Raw genomic sequence first — 17,315 nt, 5'->3', positions numbered from 1 at the left:
ATAAAGAAAATACCGAGACTGTCCCGGGGAATACGGGACGTATGGTCGCCCTAGACATACAAGGTAACCAGTATGGCGACTTCCTCTGCGATTCATGAAAGAAACAAATCTAAATTAAAGATTGTGACGATTGGTGAGGTGTATACGAAGCGACGAACATGAAACATTCCTTTATTTTGCATTAACATGCGAAACACACAACCCTTCGTGATGAAGGTTAAAATCGAACTCTCTAGAATGTCTTCGTCTCTCGATACAACTTAAATCTCACGTGTCTCGTGAATAAAGTATTACTGTACATCCTTGTTAACAGCTTGCCTGTTACATACTCCCCCTCTGGTTTCGCGGACGTCCCGGCAAGGAACCAGCAATAGGCGTTATGGGAAGTTGTTCAGTGTTCTTGTTAGTTCCAACTTTGAGTGGTCGTCCCTTCTTTCGTGATGACACTATGGATACAGCATCCGGCTTCCTACTTGAAGTGAGAGGGAGGTCACCTTTAGGTGGTCGACCCCTTTTCCGTAATGGCACTAAGGAAACAGTATCCGGTTTCCCACATGGTGTGAGAGCAGAGGTATGGTATACGCCAAGAGGGACACTTGGCTTGGCTGGATTAGCGATAGCGTACGTCGTAGGTGATCTCTGGGATAGCACAAGGTATGGTCCGTCTCGTTGTGGTGTGAACTTTGCCGACCAGTTTTTCCTTTTATTGCTAAGTGAATGTAAAGTGACATAAACATGGTCTCCTGGTGTGTATCGCGGCCCCTGCCTGCGACCTTTGTCAGCATATGCTTTGCGCTTGTCCCGTTTTTGTTCAACCTGATGCTTTACCTCTTCGATGTACCTAGTGAACCTTCTCAAATATGGTGTTATTTCTGGGATGAAATTGTCACTCAGTAACACTGATCTGATATCATGCTGAATATCATCTGGAGTGCGTAATTCACGAGCGAACTGCAGAAAAGCAGGAGTGTGGCCAGTTGTGTCACATTTTGCAGTATTCATGGCGAATCTGATCGCCGGTAACTTCTCTTCCCATGTTACATGATCATTGCCGACAAGAATGGCCAAACGGGGTTTCAAATCCCTGTTCTTCCTCTCAACTGGGTTCGCTTGAGGGTGATAATACGGAGTAAGTACCTGCTTGATGTCAAGTAGAAAACATGCCTGTTGCATGACGGCGCTCACAAACTGGGTTCCGTTATCACTTATGATTCGTCGCGGCAGACCGTAACGCAAGAAAAACTTCCTCGATAAGGGTTTTCGCACATTCTTTAGCAGTAGCGTTGGGTAACGCGAACAATTCAACCCAACGTGTGCTGTAATCTTCAACAATGAAAATCCATTTCTTTCCAGATTCAGTTTCTGGCAGCGGACCAAACAGATCGATTGCTAACGTTTCAAACCTTTGATTCTGTATCGGCGTCTGCAAAAGACCTGAGGGTTTTTGATTTGAAGCCTTGTACCAACAGCATTCTGGGCAATCTTTCACGTACGCCGTGATGTAGGAACGCATACCAGTCCAATAATATCTCTTAGAAATGCGATCAAAAGTTCCTTCTATTCCATAATGGCAAGCGGTTGGAACATCGTGATGTTGTCTCATAATTTCCTCCCTCTCATGTGAAGGTATCACGAGCTGTGCTTCCTCGACGTTGGCTTCCGGTGCATACCTATAAAGTATTCCCTGGTTCATGATGTAACCACGCTCAGTCCAATTCTTGTAGTCGACCCCATGATTGACATCCTCAAAACATTGAATGATTTTCTTGAGTTCAATGTCTTTCAACTGCTCTTGCCTCATATCTTTAGGACTTCGTGACGGCAAGACGAAAGAAATTGCGGATATGGACACAGCTTGCTCCGAGTTAACCGTAGGTCGTGAGAGCATATCAGCTACAACATTGCTCTTCCCCTGTATATACTCGATCTTTAAATTAAAGGACTGAATCTGCAACGCCCATCTTGCTAACCGCCCTGACGGTGATTTGATACTCATTAACCATCTGAGGGGTTGATGGTCAGAGGCTACTATCACCTCCGAGCCTTCTATGTAACCTCTGAACTTGTTCAGGGCCCAAACCACCGCAAGAGCTTCCCTCTCAGTGGTGGAGTAGTTTTGTTCTGCTGAAGTGAGAAGACGGCTGGCATATTCGATCGGATGTTCATCAGCTTGCTCCCCTTGCAAGAGTACAACACCTAAGGCGTAATTACTTGCATCCGTTCGCAAAATGTATGGTTTAGCCGGATCGCACTGCTTTAGAACAGGAGGACTAATTAATCGACTTTTCAACTCTCGAAAAGCACTCATTTCATTCGAGCCCCAGGACCAAGGGACGTTTTTCTTCGTCAAGTTACTCAGTGGTCTTGCCATTTGTGAGAAACCAGGTATAAACCTTCGGTACCAAGAACACGTTTGTAAGAAAGACTGTACTTGTTTTATATTCCTCGGGGGAATCATGTGTTGTATAGCAATTGTCTTTTCATGATCCACTTCTAATCCGGAGGGAGTGATCCAATGTCCTAAATATTTAACTTTCGGACAAACAAAGTTACACTTCTCCCTATTTGCACACAACTTGAACAACAACAATCTTTCAAAAACGTCTTTAAGGTTTTCCAAATGTTCTTCGAAATTCTCCGATAAAATAATAATATCGTCCAAATACGAAAGAATAAGGATATCTTTCAGCCCATGTCGGAACTGGTCGATCATTCTCTGAAAGGTGGCAGGTGCATTTTTCAGCCCAAACGGCATTCTCAGAAACCGATATGTTCCAAAAGGACAAGTAAAGGCCGTTTTGTCTCGATCACTCGGAGTAACATTAATCTGATGATAACCTGATTTTAGATCAATGGTGGTCATGTACGGGGTGTACTTCGCCTCATGTAAAAGATCATCTATGCGCGGTAGCGGATAGGTATCTGTCTTCGTTATCGTATTCAGTTTTCTGTAATCAATGCACAATCTGTAAGTGCCATTCTGCTTCGGCACTAGAACAACTGGAGAAGCGTAAGGGGACTCACATTCTTCAATGGTCCCTTCAGCTAGGAGCTTATCAAGCTCGATCTTCAGCACGTCCTTTCGGTTAGGAGACATCCGATACGGAGGCACTGCGACAGGAGGATGCGTTCCAGTCTCTATGTGATGCTCTATAAATGGTGTCGCCTCTCCCCCTGGACTAAAAATCGTCTCGTACTTTTCTAACAGACTGTTTAACAATATTTTTCGTTTTTCTGATAGATGTTGTCCTTCATTTTGTCTTAGTTGGCAGTACTTCAAGTCGACATGGTCTACCACATGTTGAACAGTTTTTATCCTAGATTCGTTCACGAAGTGGAATCGCTTACGAGTATTTTCCCCGAAGAACCATTGCCTTCGCTTGAGATCCAACACGATACCAGCTTTCTCTAGAAAGTCGATTCCCAAAAGAGTTCTGTTACCGACGATTCCAGGAAGAACTATAAATTTCGTCCTTAGTCGCTTCCATTGGATGTTGACCAATACCGTTGTGGTCCACACATTCACCGTTGATTGCTGTCCGTTTGCAAGACGCATCTCGATAGTTTCCTGATGGAATTTGGCGTTTTGCTCTTTCAAAATACGATGCAGAGTATCACTTGCGATACAGTGCGTAGCACCGCTGTCGGCACAGGCAGTTCCCACTTTGCCATTTACATGAATTTTTAACAATGCTACGGGTTTTGTTACAGAAGAGCATAGATTCAGTTCCAACTGACCAAACTGAGCGGTTGTCGCTGTCATTTCGGGGTTACAGGTCGGACACTGCGCTCTAATTACCCCCGGATATCCACATCCATAGCAGCTTAGAGGTCGCTGTTCATCCAGGCTGATCATGGGAAGTGTCTGTTCATCTGCATGAATCACTGGTTTTGATGACGTCCATGGATATTTCCTCGGTGTTTGCTTTCGACGACCCTCGACATCGTACTGTTGGTTGAATTTCTTTGGGAAAGTACTCCTGGCATCTTCATACGCGTCGAGTTTCTCCGCTAGTTCCGATGGGGAGATCAACATGGCCCATACATCGATGAAATGTTCTTTCACTTGTGGAGGGCACTTCTTCATCTGATCAGCTATGACTAGATTAATCAAGTCCTCGAATGTTGTGACCTTAACTTCTGTTACGTTCAAGCTACGTTTCAAGATACGTTTTCAACTCAAAATAAAAATCACGCCATGAACTCTCCGAGTTCTTCCGATGCTCTACAAAAAGCTGTCGAAATCTGTCCGCATGTAGCTTAAATCGCTTTAACAGCAGTTCCTTGAGATACCGATAGTCCTTGAACTTCTCGTCAGGCTCCCTGGCACAGATCCTAGCCACCTCCTTCGGTAAGCTATTGATGAGATACGTAATCCACAATTCTTCCGGAATCTGGTGTAATCCCATGTGTCGTTCGAACAGGACCAGGAACAGTGAAATGTCATCTGATGATTCAAAACGCGGAACCGACACTTGAAAGTCCCGATTTGTCACAGCCGGTCGAACGGAAGCTTGGCACTTCTCCGCTTCTATCCTCAGTCTCTCGAGTTCGAACTGCATTTCTGCTCGCCGGTTCCTCTCTTCGGCATCTTCCCGTCGAATCCTCTCCTCTGTTTCTTCTCGTCGAATTCTTTCTTCTGCTTCTTCTCGTCGAATTCTTTCTTCTGCTTCTTCTCGTCGAATTCTTTCTTTCTCTTCGGCATCTTCCCGTCGAATCCTCTCCTCTGTTTCTTCTCGTCGAATTCTTTCTTCTGCTTCTTCGTGTCGAATTCTCTCTTCTACGAGGGTCTGTAGCACTCCTTTTGCGAAGACCTCATCGTATTCTTTACTGGACGTAATCAGCTTCTTCAGCTCTATCACTTTCATCTCGGGTTCGGTAGGTTCGCCCATCTCTTCGGCAAGGCGACGGAGTTCGTCTTTTCGATATTTCGCCAAGTATGCCATTTTCATTCACTTGGTACCTAATTAGGATGTCCGCTTAGCTAAAAACACTCACGCGTCTATTTTAAACGTTGGGCGCCAATGTGACGATTGGTGAGGTGTATACGAAGCGACGAACATGAAACATTCCTTTATTTTGCATTAACATGCGAAACACACAACCCTTCGTGATGAAGGTTAAAATCGAACTCTCTAGAATGTCTTCGTCTCTCGATACAACTTAAATCTCACGTGTCTCGTGAATAAAGTATTACTGTACATCCTTGTTAACAGCTTGCCTGTTACAAGATAGAAATTCATCGGTTTTTTTTCTTTTTAATGGGAGCTAAGATATTTCGAAACTTTTTTTAACTTCAAGTTATCGATCTGCCTGTTTTTCCTTCTAAAAATGCTTGATTAAAGCCGCGGTTCTTCGATGTAATTTGTATGGGCCCATAATTTAAAAAATCCGAAACTACAATGCAATTGGATAATATACGATATTAATTCTCATTTTCCCGCTTGAGAAGATATAAAAATTTGAAATCAATATTATTGCATTAATATCCACTTCAAAAAAGTGGGTCTGGCTCATTATTTTATATTTAATTTTCTGGGCTTCGTATCGCTAAAGCGGGGCCTTCGTGATTTTTCCCTTCGTACCGTTCGTTTCTCTTAAGTGCACAATTTTTTTCTCAGCATCAACCATCCAGTAGGAAATCCTAAAATTTTAAGAGCACGCGATTTTGAAGTTGAAGATTTCTATCGAAAGTTTGACCACAGGGCCGCAACCCATTTTCTGCACATGAAGTGCCAATTAGATTAGGACCTACCGCCGCCACAGCGGTGGTTGGCTGAAGTTAGTTTTTAATATCGTACACAGCAACTTCCATTAAAAAAAACTATTAAAATAATTTCTTAACTCGTAAAAATACTTAACCATGGACATTCACATATTTATCGATTCCCCCACCCCCTTTGTATGAAACACATGCAACAGCGCGATTCGGGATATATACAGGTCTACTGTATAATTTTCCCGACATACCGCATTCAGGCTCCGAATTTCACTCGCTTGTATATGGTTACAAATTTTTAACTAATCCTATTGAACACAAACATGATTTCACTGTTTTCTTAATGAGAGCAATTAAGTTTGTTTCGCATTAGTAAATATCGACAAAGTTTATTTAACGAATTTGTTTTTCTGTGCCATTTCATCACAAAATGACCACCTTTGCGAATTGATCCCGGCCTATTGTCACTGATAATCTACAATAGTTTTATAGCTGAAGCAAACTGTCGGAATTGAGCTTTGGGAAGCTACACACACCAGCTCATAAAAGCCTATCATTTTGGAGAGGAAAAATTAAAAAAAAAAATGTAAGATTATACTTCCTATTAAAGTTACACAGCCTCAGAATATTTCATCCGGGGGCCCCCACGATGTTATCGCATCTCTGAATAGAACCAGGACAAGTAAACTAAGAGACACTATAAACTCTTTCCCAGGGATCCAGAGACAGACCTCAGAGAAATTATTCACAATTAACTGGAAAAGTACAAAAAAGGTTCCGCACCTGGATGAGGGTGAAATGGCCACGAGGAAAAAAATGTAGCCCAAAGGGATCCCCATGTGTGAAAAAAAGGTTAGGAAATTGCTTCAAATCGAATGCACTCTGCAGTGGACTAGATTCTTAGCGAAAAAAAAAGCTTTCCAGAATTCAATTCCACTAACCACACGACTGACTTGAAATTTTTCCGATTTAGACAGAAGACCAAACTGTTTAAACCGATGCGGTGTTACCCAGAAAAACTATTTTCATACCTTAAAAAAATAGAAAAGAAAAGTGCAGTGTTTGTTCTCGTCTACCATGAAAATGTATTGGTGCAAAAATATATCAAAATGGACAATGGAAAAACGAAAATGAAATTTAATCTAAAATTTCTTCAAATAAATATGTTAAAACTCTAAAATAAAACAAACCAGTACACGGACCGGTAATAAACACACACCCAGTTATACAGAGCTTTTACGTCTCGGTATCCGCCTCTTAGGCTTTATAATGATTGAGTCTGCAGACACTTCTTGTGGCATTACCAAGGCCTCGACGGATGTTACTTCGCTTGTGTTATTTTTATTACGCGGGGATCTACGCATTTGACCTTTGCTTCTTCGGCTTTTCTCGAGTATCATAGATGCTCTAGGATTGCCGCGCTTGCGAAGTATCTTCGACGTCTTCAACGAGAGCCTCTTCTGTTTAGCCTTAACGTCCTTGGCCTTGAGTTTCATGCTGCTTGCGGTCGTTTTGATCGATCTACCGAGCTCCGCCTTGGCGATCATTGACATGTCCGGATCAGAGAAATTCATCCTGTTCACGACGATCTCCGTAAGGTTCGGTTTGACCAATGTGACTTCGGTGTCCGAAGCCGCCGAAGACAACTTCCTTCGATGGTTTCTAGCTTTGTTCACTGGAGGAACTGCTACAGTGGAATTTGCTACGAGTGTCTTGTCGGGATCGGTACTATTTTGATTTTGCTTTTTAGTTTTGGTTTTCTGCTGAACAGGTTCTGCTGCTTTCTTGGATACTTTCGGCTTTACCTTGTTCTCTGCCTTAGGAGATGCCTTCTTGATAGCTTTTTGCACTTTTGCTTTTGGTACCTTTTCCGGTTTTACTTCCGCTGAAGTACCAACAGCTTTGGATGGCGGTTTCTTACTTGGCTTTTCTTTCTTCGACTCTCGGACTTCCTTTCCGGCTTTTGGCTTCGGTTTGCTGGATATTTCTACCTCCTCCTTTTTGATTTTAACTTTCTCTGGCACCGGCTTAATCTTGTTAAGTAGGAAGAAGCCTTTTAAGCCAGTTTCAGTACTCTTCTTTGGTCTCAGCAACATTCCGGTTTCGGTGCCTTTCAAGAGCGCTTTCTTGATGTTATTATTCAGACGGGAGCCATCTTCACATCCGTAATGACCTATAAAATTATAGGGAAAAATTAAATATTTGTCCAAAACCTTTTTATAATTTTCTAGCGCTAATAACTTGTATTTGCATAGAAATTTTTTCACCTATGGATATTTGAAATACTGATCAAAATCCATAAAGACATTGCAACAGTTTTTTTGGCATCTGATCGGTAAAAAGAACCATTCGTCATGCAGAAAGTGAATGAGTAAAAAAAAACTAGTACAGTCCATCTGTTATATAACGACACTGAAAATTCAACGAAATTTTTTCACCGTTATAACCAACGTGTCGCTACAAACGACGTTGACGTTTCAATTCAATTTTATTCATCACATCATAAAAATTACATTGGCAAAACGAAGAAAAAAATCCATCCAAGGGATCGTTGTTGATCCATACTGGTGGACACGATTATTATTAAGTTAATTTTCAAACACGAATAGTAAATAATAAACTAATAATTAAAAAAAAAACAATGAAAAAACGCAAGACAGAAATCATCTAATGAATATGACATACATACACATACACACACACACGCAGACACAAAATATTAGTGATTTGAATTAAGATTATTGATTTGTTTTATTAATATAAATAAAATAAATTATAAATGAAGCAAATAATTAGTATTAAGATAAATAATGGCAACAACGGAAGGTGCGATTCAGAAATTTTTTGAGTGATGGGGTAATGTTTTTTCCTTTTTTGCGAGAGCTCAATAGGGAAAAAATATATTGCATATTAAAAATAACTTTCAATATCATTTATAGAGAGCAAATATTGTTTGAGACGTTTTTTTAATACAAATATTGAAGTGCAGTCAAGAATGTCAGATGACATTGTTGTAAAATTTCGGAACAAGAAACGTAAAGTTATTTCTCTTTACTGTTTTATGAATAAGTGGTATAGATAATGTATTGCTAAATCTACTCTAATGTTCTTGAAGTATTGAAGGGTAAATAGAGTTGATTTTTACGTAGAAGAATTATCGATCTGTTAAAATATAGATAACTAACGGGTAATATATTTAGGTTTAGAAAAAGTTCGTGTGAAGGAGTGGAATAATCGTTAGTAAGTGCTCTTATTTTTTTTAATAAGGTCGTTTTCAAGACCTTTTTGGATGAAAAATATAAGAGTCAATAAAATACTTCTCATGAAGTTTTTATTTCTTCACGAGTAGGGTAACTAATTTTTACATTTTCTTGAGTTTTTGAGAAAAACAAGAGAAACTGGTACCAGAAATAAGGGCTGTCGCCAATTATCGCCAAATGCCCACGAATTGACCAAATATTGTTAACAAATAACCCTTGTTGAGGGAAAATGCTACAGAAAGTCTGCTTAAAATGTAAATAAATTGGAAAAAATGAAATTGTCAATATGAGTATGACTAAATATTCATTGTACAACACAATTTGTGAATTATGCAAGTTACTCTATTCCTGATTCTAGTAAAGATTGGGAATTAAAGAAGGGTTTCATTGAAAAAACGGGAAATTTTCATATGGAATAGTCGATAAGGGCAAAATAAAGAAATGTTTCAAATAGTCAATGAATGTGTCACCTTGTGAGCGATTTTAGTTCCGATTTGCTCATTGACATGAGCGGAAGAATGAAAAAAAAATGTGTAGCATGTTTGACAATGTTATGTATAAATAGAACAGACGAACATTCTCTGGATGTGATCAGCTGTAATCGTAGGAGTTTCGGAAAACGTTATTGAAACGGAGACAAATGTGACGAAAAATTTGTCGTTATATCCGAGGTGGTAGCTTTTTCATCGACGTTATAAGCAAGGGTCATTAAAATTCTCTGGGAAACCAGCACGGACCGCCAATTATTGATATTATAGCCAAAGTGTAACAAGTCATTATAACCGAATTTGACTTTTTTTATTAATCATCGATTGAATAGGTCGAGATTTAAAATATTTGGATTGCGAATGTGGAATAGAATGTATAGAAGCGGGTTTATGTGATTTCACCGCCAGAAGGCTACACGAAATTTGTCGCCCATCTCCCCCCGCCGTTCTAGTCTAATTTTCTTCACCACTCATTCCTCAGACTTGCCACCTATCCAGAACTATAGCCCACTTAGCAACCAACTTTTGAAATACACCCAACTCTTTTGATCACTAATTGACCCAATCTCTCGCTCTTTAGGTCACCGTTTTAGTCATTCACATGCTGCTAGCTCTTCAATCGCACCTTTGCAGCATGACCAAATATTGGTTCCAAAAATGTTTTGCAGAATGATTTACGTGGTGAATTCCCTTTTTTGAAGTAGCTTTGTAAGCTTTACCAAATGCTTCTGTGTTCTTCACAATATTTTGTCCAGCATTTGGCTTGTGTGTACCAGATGAATTTTTTGTACTCTGCAATAGCTGCCTTATATTTTACTAGTGTTACTGAACATCAATCACATATCTAATTGCAGATTTCAGTTCAAAAGGGCTCTTACTTTTTCCCCTCTTAATATTTAAATCTTGATTCCACCAGGAAAGCTGAATAACTTTTCGGTTCTCCCTGTAGACCAGAAATTTCTTGCAGTAGCTCTGAATCAGATCCGTGTACTTATCTGTGAAATGGTTCAACACGACAGAGACTTGATTCTCGCGGATTTCTGATTTGAGACGCATCGGTTGCAATTTGATTTTTCCTTGAAATAGCCTTAATTTCCTCTGGGTAGTCTTGAAGTATTTGTACATCTTTGGAACGATTCATATATAAAAAGGTTTTAATACTCCTGTGTGATCCAATGTCACCTTCCACAGATAATTCTGCTGCAATTGAAGAGTCTCGGAGAATTTGTAGGTGACGTCTGGCCAACCTTTGTCTTTATTTCGTTGATAGGTTGGGATATCATGGTTGGTATTGAACAAAATTAAACTGTTAGACGACCTACTACTGCTAACCTCGGAGCCCAGATGGGATGATGTAGCTAAAACAGTTGAAGTGCTGGAGACGGTTGCAACATGGTTGGATCGGAACGACGTAGAGTCAGCACTCGACAAAAGTGGTTACATGTGGTTCGGCACACGAGCCAAGAGATTTATAGCATATTTGTACGAGCTCATGATGTGTTAATAATATGTATTGCATCCATAGTAATGTTTATGTGCATTCCCAATAATTTATATAAAAAGATTTTTTTACATAATGTAAATATTATATGAGTATTTCATATGCGAGTGCCCAGCATTGTGGACGGAGGCTTTGTTTTCTCGTTTCCCATCACAGTGGAGGAAGCCATCAAGGACCCTTTTAATACGCGAAGACGCTAGAGTCATAAGAATATTGAAGGGGGAGGGGGAATGCTGCACTGATGTGGGTGAGAGGCCAAGTGGGCGAACGTGGAAACACGGAGGTAGATCAGTTAGTGAAGGAAGCGACGAAACATCCCAGGAGAAGGTCCCGGTGGCAACGGTCAAAAGAATAATTAAAGAGCAGGCAATAGTGGAATGGCAGAAACAATGGACCGATCCAAAAACAAACGGACGGCTTATTCATAGTCATCCCAAAAGTCCAGTGGAAAGAACGTTACTGGAGTAGGAAAAAACAATCTTCTCGGACTATGGATCGTTTCCCCACCAACTTCAAGCATTTCAAAATTTCTGACAACGAGCAGTGAATATGCGGAGTGGGAAGTCCACTCCACTTTGCCACGGAATATGTCCACACCAGTCGCTTCCACTTAGTAAAGCCACGGCCGGAATTGGAGAACGAGTGGTTTAAAAAGAATGACCAAGGATAAGAAAGCAGCACTGAGAAACATCAAGGAACTGGTCGGCTTTTCGGAAGAGAACATGGAGTGGGCTCCATAATAAGCAGACGGGAGCGGCAGATAAAGCGACGAGCCCACCTGTACCCAGGAGAAGGAGCAAGGATCAGAAGACTTCAGGGGACAGGACAGTAAGAATGGAGTGAAGAGGAAAATAACGATCAAGGGGCAGGCGACCCAGGCTCGGACTCAGATTTCCAACGAGGCGAAGGAAGGGAAGAAGTCAAAAATCGGACTCAAAATAAGGAAAATAACTGTTCCGTACAGGCAACAGTCGCGAGGCAGCTCCCCTTAAAACCATGAAGTTGGACAACTGCTCGCGAGGCGTCTGGACTGAGGGCTGGGCGGCAGCTGGTCAAATGTCATGAGGCAGTTGAGTGTATTTTATGTAATGCACACTTTATACAATCGCTTTCGTGGCCCGGGGGAGTTGAGGGGGTACACACACTCATACTTCCAACGAAACTCAATCGGTAGTAAATTGCATATGGCGATAGACCGGAGTTGTGCTCGGTTTGAATGAATGCATCGTTTCCCAACATGTGGTCCGTGAAGATTCTACAAGTGGTTCGCAAACTTTATTTTATAATTCTAATTAAATAAATTATTCAAGGAAGAACACAATGCCGCAAATGTTATTCACATGGATCGAAATGAAAAACTAGACCCTTATTCTGAGAGTTGTTCAGTGAGATTAATTTTTCTGTATTTAGTGGTCTTTAAGACAAGAAAGGTTGAGAAAAGCTACTCTATGGGAATCAGCAGGAACTCCGAGTTGACGTTATTGAAAAAGAGGTGCGGTTACAACGGAGGTAGTTATAACAGTTTATCTGTATATATACACATAGAAAATTTACCCGTAGTTGTTTTTCAATTAATAACAGTTACAAATTTTCAATTTCAGTGCCAAATTTCTCTACAGGCAAGACAGACTGCAGCCTAGGCCACCCGGGGTCTGCAGAGGCTCTAAAAAAATCACACTTATTTTTGCTCGGAGATCACACTTTAAAACATTGAAGTAGGAAATTTAAAATTTTGTTTTTCTCATTACAATGTGCTTTAGATAAATGTTAGGCCCATAAATATTACCATATCGTTCCCCCATGCTAGAAGCACAAAATTGCAAATTCACTTTTTAATCAGCTGGTTGGATACCTTATTTTGCCTTAGTTTCGCCTGGAACGCGAATGCGTTTCCCTAATAATGTTGAAATAAATGTTAAAGATTTTAGGAAAATAACTTCCATAGAGTAACATGGGTAGAGTAAACATTGAAACGTCATTTCGCATGTTCTTCCTCCTCACCCCCTCAGCACATTGTACATTAATGCGCCTAACATGGGGGACGATACATCATTCAACAAAAAACATTGACAATCTCTTGTTGACAAAGGACCAGTGACGTCTTAACTCATGGGGGCCTCAAGTGAAGAGGTATAGTTGAAATTTTTGAGGAGCATACATGTAAATTGGCCTGGTAGGGCCTCAGAAAAATCCCTTGGCCTGGGGGCCCCATTGTGCTCTTAAGACGGCCGTGCAAAGGACATCTGGAGTTGGACATATAACTACTCCTTCTCCCCCAAACCTAAATCCGGCACTGGTCGATTTACAGGTACAAAGAGTTATTCGGCAACAAAAATTATAAGATCAAAGCGACGATTTTCATAAACCAAAAGAATTTCGCAAGTCATTACACATTTTTCACGTTTGATCAAGGGTGAAAAATCTAGATCCTTTCCAGAAATCAAAGGTTAGAAATTTGCGTGTGCTCGTCTTGTTTACGTAGGAAATTGGTTTCTCGATCAATTCAGAGGGTGCTCAAACCAGTCTTAAATTACTTAAACCCGGCTTCGACGTTACTGATCAAGCATTGACCCGATCGATATGGGACAAATATAATCTCTCATGAAATTTAACGATATTGATAATCAATAATTATTGGTTCGGAATGAATCTCTGAATAATGTTAATAGACCTTGCTTATAATGTCGATGAGTAGCATATAGCAAATTTTTTGTTTCCGTTTCAATGGAATCCGTTCTGGTCATTTACCAAGAAATTTTTTTACCAACCATTTTTCTAATCAAGAAATTTCTTTGATTAGAATTGGGAGGAATTTTCTGTCGTTATATTTATAGTTTATACCTTGACCACTATACGAAAAATTTATAAATAGTTTAAATTTATAAATAGACAAATTTATAAAAATTGTCTGAAAGGACAAAATAAATAAGTTTTTTTTTCAACGAAGCTTGCTTTAATTCACAATCTTTACTAGAATCAGGAATGAAGGTAATCTGCATTTAATTTATAAATTACGTTACAACGATTATGACAAAATATTCATCTCATATTTGCAAAAAAAAAAAATTCATTTTTCCTTAAAATACATTTTAGCAGACCTGCTGCAGCATTTTTCTCTCACCAAGGGTCAAAATCAATATTTGGTAATTTCATCGACGTTTGGCTAGAATCGGCGATGCCCCGTAATAAATATCCCTATTTCCTGTATTTTTCTCGATCAAATTAACCCTACTGGAAAGAAATAGAAACTTCACGAAAACTTTGATTGCCTCAGATTATATTTTTTGTGAAAAATGTCTTGAAAACGTCATCCTCGGTTGTAGGAAAAATTTCGTAGAATCTTCAATGCCGTTATAACCGAGTTTGACTGTACATAATTTTCAGCGACTAGTTGTATACACAGTCGGACCCAGATATAATAAATTCCTCGATTTTTAGACGTTTCTGTGTATATAATATATTTGTGTTGATTTCGACTTTTACAACACCTTTCCTCGATTTAGCGAATAAAAATGTCTTATCCGATTAGTTAAATTGTGGTTCGACTGTATATGCTTCGAATGTCCATGAACAAGGTATAAAACTTACCTATCAGCCATTTTTTGATAGTTTGCACAGAGGAACCTTTTCTCCCATCCCCTGTATATAAAAAAAATTCACACCATTAGAGAGATCAGAAATGCATCAAGATAAAATTCAAATGAATCTAGTTTCATATATTATTGTGTTTAATTATTAAATTTCATTGCTATAAAAAAGGCCTACAACATGTATATTGACGGCCTAGTTCATAAAGGCAACTCAAAATTCTGAGTTTTGAGAATTCTGCATTTTAAAAGATTTACTTTGCACGAAACTGAATGGGAATAGACTCCGATTCAATCACAGTAGGGATCATACAAGAGAGATTGGAGTTGTTGCTGTTTTGCAATATGTAGAGGCATTTTTTTACTGTTCTTATGGAGTGCACAACTCAAAAATGAAAATTTCCTCATTGTTGCCTTTTTGAACTATCCATCGATAACTATTAATAAGCTTCTCACCCGTGGACTTGATAGCTTCGCAAACCATTAGGAGGTACGTGGGTTTCTTGGAGTTGTCAGTCATCCTTGGCAGTTTATCGGACGTCCGAGCGCTTCCGGTACCCGGCGATTCAAGCTCCGGTATCACGGGAATTCCTGCGACTAATTTCGAGATCGGCCGGAGATCTTTGAGGGACGGTATTGGTGTACTCGTCCAAGCTGTATGTCGTAAAGCTGAGCCTTCGTTTTCGGTTGTCCTGATGGGGCGAACCGGCATCGGTAAATGTTCAACGTGCTCTCAACATCAATGGCCGTATCTCCTAAATAAGTTCACCGAGGTTAAAAATTTCAAATTTAAGAACAGAGCTATACAGGAAGATTTCATGGGACAAACTTTAAGAGGCAATATAAGACTTTAAAAAGCATTTTCGGTCATTGCTATTGCAATTTGACCACATATAAGGTGAAAAGGTAGTAGGTGGTGATTTTCAGAGAGTGCACAATAGCACTTCACCAAAAGAAATATATATTCTGACTGATTTTTACTGCAATAAGTGCAATCAACCATTCGAGGGTGCAAGGTATTGCAATGTGGTAGGCCTTCTCATGGCGCAACCTGGGTAACGCAAATTCCACCACACGCCATTATACCCCTTAATCACTGATCGCAATAGCAAAGGCGGTAGAGGGTGTTTCAAGAGAGTGCACAACAGCAGTTCACCAAAAAAAATTTTCGACTGATTTGCTGTAGTACTTGCTATCAACATCCGAGGATACTGGTCCTTACATCAATAAAAAACAAACTCCAATCCAATCCGAAAATGCACGTGCACCCTCGAATGTTGATAGCAAGTACTGCAGCACACAAATCAGTCGAAAAAGATGTTTTTGGTGAAGTGCTGTTGTGCACTTTCTGAAAATACCCGCTACAGCCTTTGCTATTGCGATTCGACCGCATACCATGATCAAAAATGCTTGTTAAGGTGTCTTATATAACCTCTTAAAGTTTGTCCTGTGAATTTAGAATCACCCTGTATAAAGGGCCGTTTTAAGAGCATCATCACCCCACGGGTGAAGTTATTTTTCCGAGACCCCTATCTTTCTGGAAATGCTTTTGTTCACCAAATAACATACCCACTCTCGAAAAATTTCAACCAGATCTCATTTTTATGAGGTTCCTTCTGTTTTTGAGGTACCCATATGTTAAAACGGCACACCAATGGATTAAAAAATGGGAATCTTGATTCAATACAATCGATTTTAGTGAGCTATAATTTAATGTACTCACCTATATATAAGTCTCACCTTAGCCTAATGCCATGTAATGTGTCGCTAATTAATTCCATAAAATTAAACAATTTCCAGCAACGATGAACTCATTAAAAGCTTTGTACTCCGATTACTTAAAACCAACGCGTTTTATTGTAAGTGGCTCATTATTATCAGAGTAACTCTGATACGTGCATGTAAAGCAAAGAAAGCAAAACACTCGTTTAAATGCACAAGTTGTCTTTACCAGGTTGCCATAAATTAGTTTCGAAACTTTCGGAATATCCCTAAAACCAAAGTGCCTACAAAGAGAGCGGACTCGCCTCACCGTAAAGAATAGATAACATCACACAGACAGCAATCTAACAAAGAACAAGTTTTGCCATTTGAAGTGATGTCTCGGAAATCGTTAAAACAGCAGGACAGAGAACTGCGATTGGCTAGACCTTCTTGGAACCCGAGTCTGATCAACAACATCTATCCATTGGATATAGCACGCCAACGCATGCGCCATCTTTACCCTTTTTTTCAGTATATTTAATGAATATAGGTGAAATAACTCCTTCAGTGACGTCACGAGCTTCGCGCGGACGCCTTCTGTCATAGATGGTGTTGGTTTGACTCGTACGCCATTTTTGAGCGAACGTGTGAGTCAGTGTTACCGCTATAGCCAATCGCTGTTCCCTATTCTGCTCTTTTTTTCAACGATAAGATGTCCTAATAAAGGTATTATCCCAAATTAAATAATTAATTTTTTTAAAGAGCATTTTGAAATAGCCTATAATAAACATAAATGAATAAATAAAAACACTTCTTTTAATGTCAGTTTTACTTCAGGTGTGAAGAAGTTACACGCGCGTAACGATTGGCTATACTGACGTCACACTTTTGCTCAAAGATAGCGGATGAGTGAGCTTAGTATTTAAAGTAGCTCTACATAAAACAAATTTTTTGCGATGATATTCGTTCCTTGGTTATAAAAATTCCCATGAAGTTATCCAAGCAAAGCGGCAAGGGCTGTTCATTGTAATTATATCTCTGATCGAATAATAAGAA

General features: G+C 39.7%; 2 protein-coding genes across 2 annotated transcripts; both read right to left on the bottom strand.

The window, feature by feature from the left end:
* Positions 1 to 50: 50 nt before the first annotated feature.
* On the bottom strand, positions 51 to 1,173 carry LOC149081717 (uncharacterized). The gene is made up of 2 exons (XM_089235633.1): positions 366 to 1,173; positions 51 to 85 (listed from the first exon to the last, which is right to left on the bottom strand). Exons 1-2 carry the CDS (start codon positions 1,171 to 1,173, stop codon positions 51 to 53), a joined length of 843 nt encoding a protein of 280 aa, XP_089091759.1.
* A 5,665-nt stretch (positions 1,174 to 6,838) lies between these two features.
* Positions 6,839 to 16,723, bottom strand: LOC149081716 (uncharacterized). Its single transcript, XM_089237134.1, has 4 exons — positions 16,279 to 16,723; positions 15,012 to 15,310; positions 14,557 to 14,607; positions 6,839 to 7,892 (listed from the first exon to the last, which is right to left on the bottom strand). The coding sequence occupies exons 2-4, from the start codon at positions 15,265 to 15,267 to the stop codon at positions 6,943 to 6,945; spliced, it is 1,257 nt and encodes a 418-aa protein (XP_089093260.1). The 5' UTR covers positions 15,268 to 15,310; positions 16,279 to 16,723; the 3' UTR covers positions 6,839 to 6,942.
* Between the last annotated feature and the right edge of the window lie 592 nt (positions 16,724 to 17,315).

The sequence above is a fragment of the Pholcus phalangioides genome, unplaced genomic scaffold (assembly GCF_987345545.1).
Source record: "Pholcus phalangioides strain wild (caught in Gottingen) unplaced genomic scaffold, Ppha-v1.0 ptg000009l_1, whole genome shotgun sequence".
NCBI lineage: Eukaryota > Metazoa > Arthropoda > Arachnida > Araneae > Pholcidae > Pholcus > Pholcus phalangioides.
This window is presented reverse-complemented; position numbering and strand designations above follow the sequence as displayed.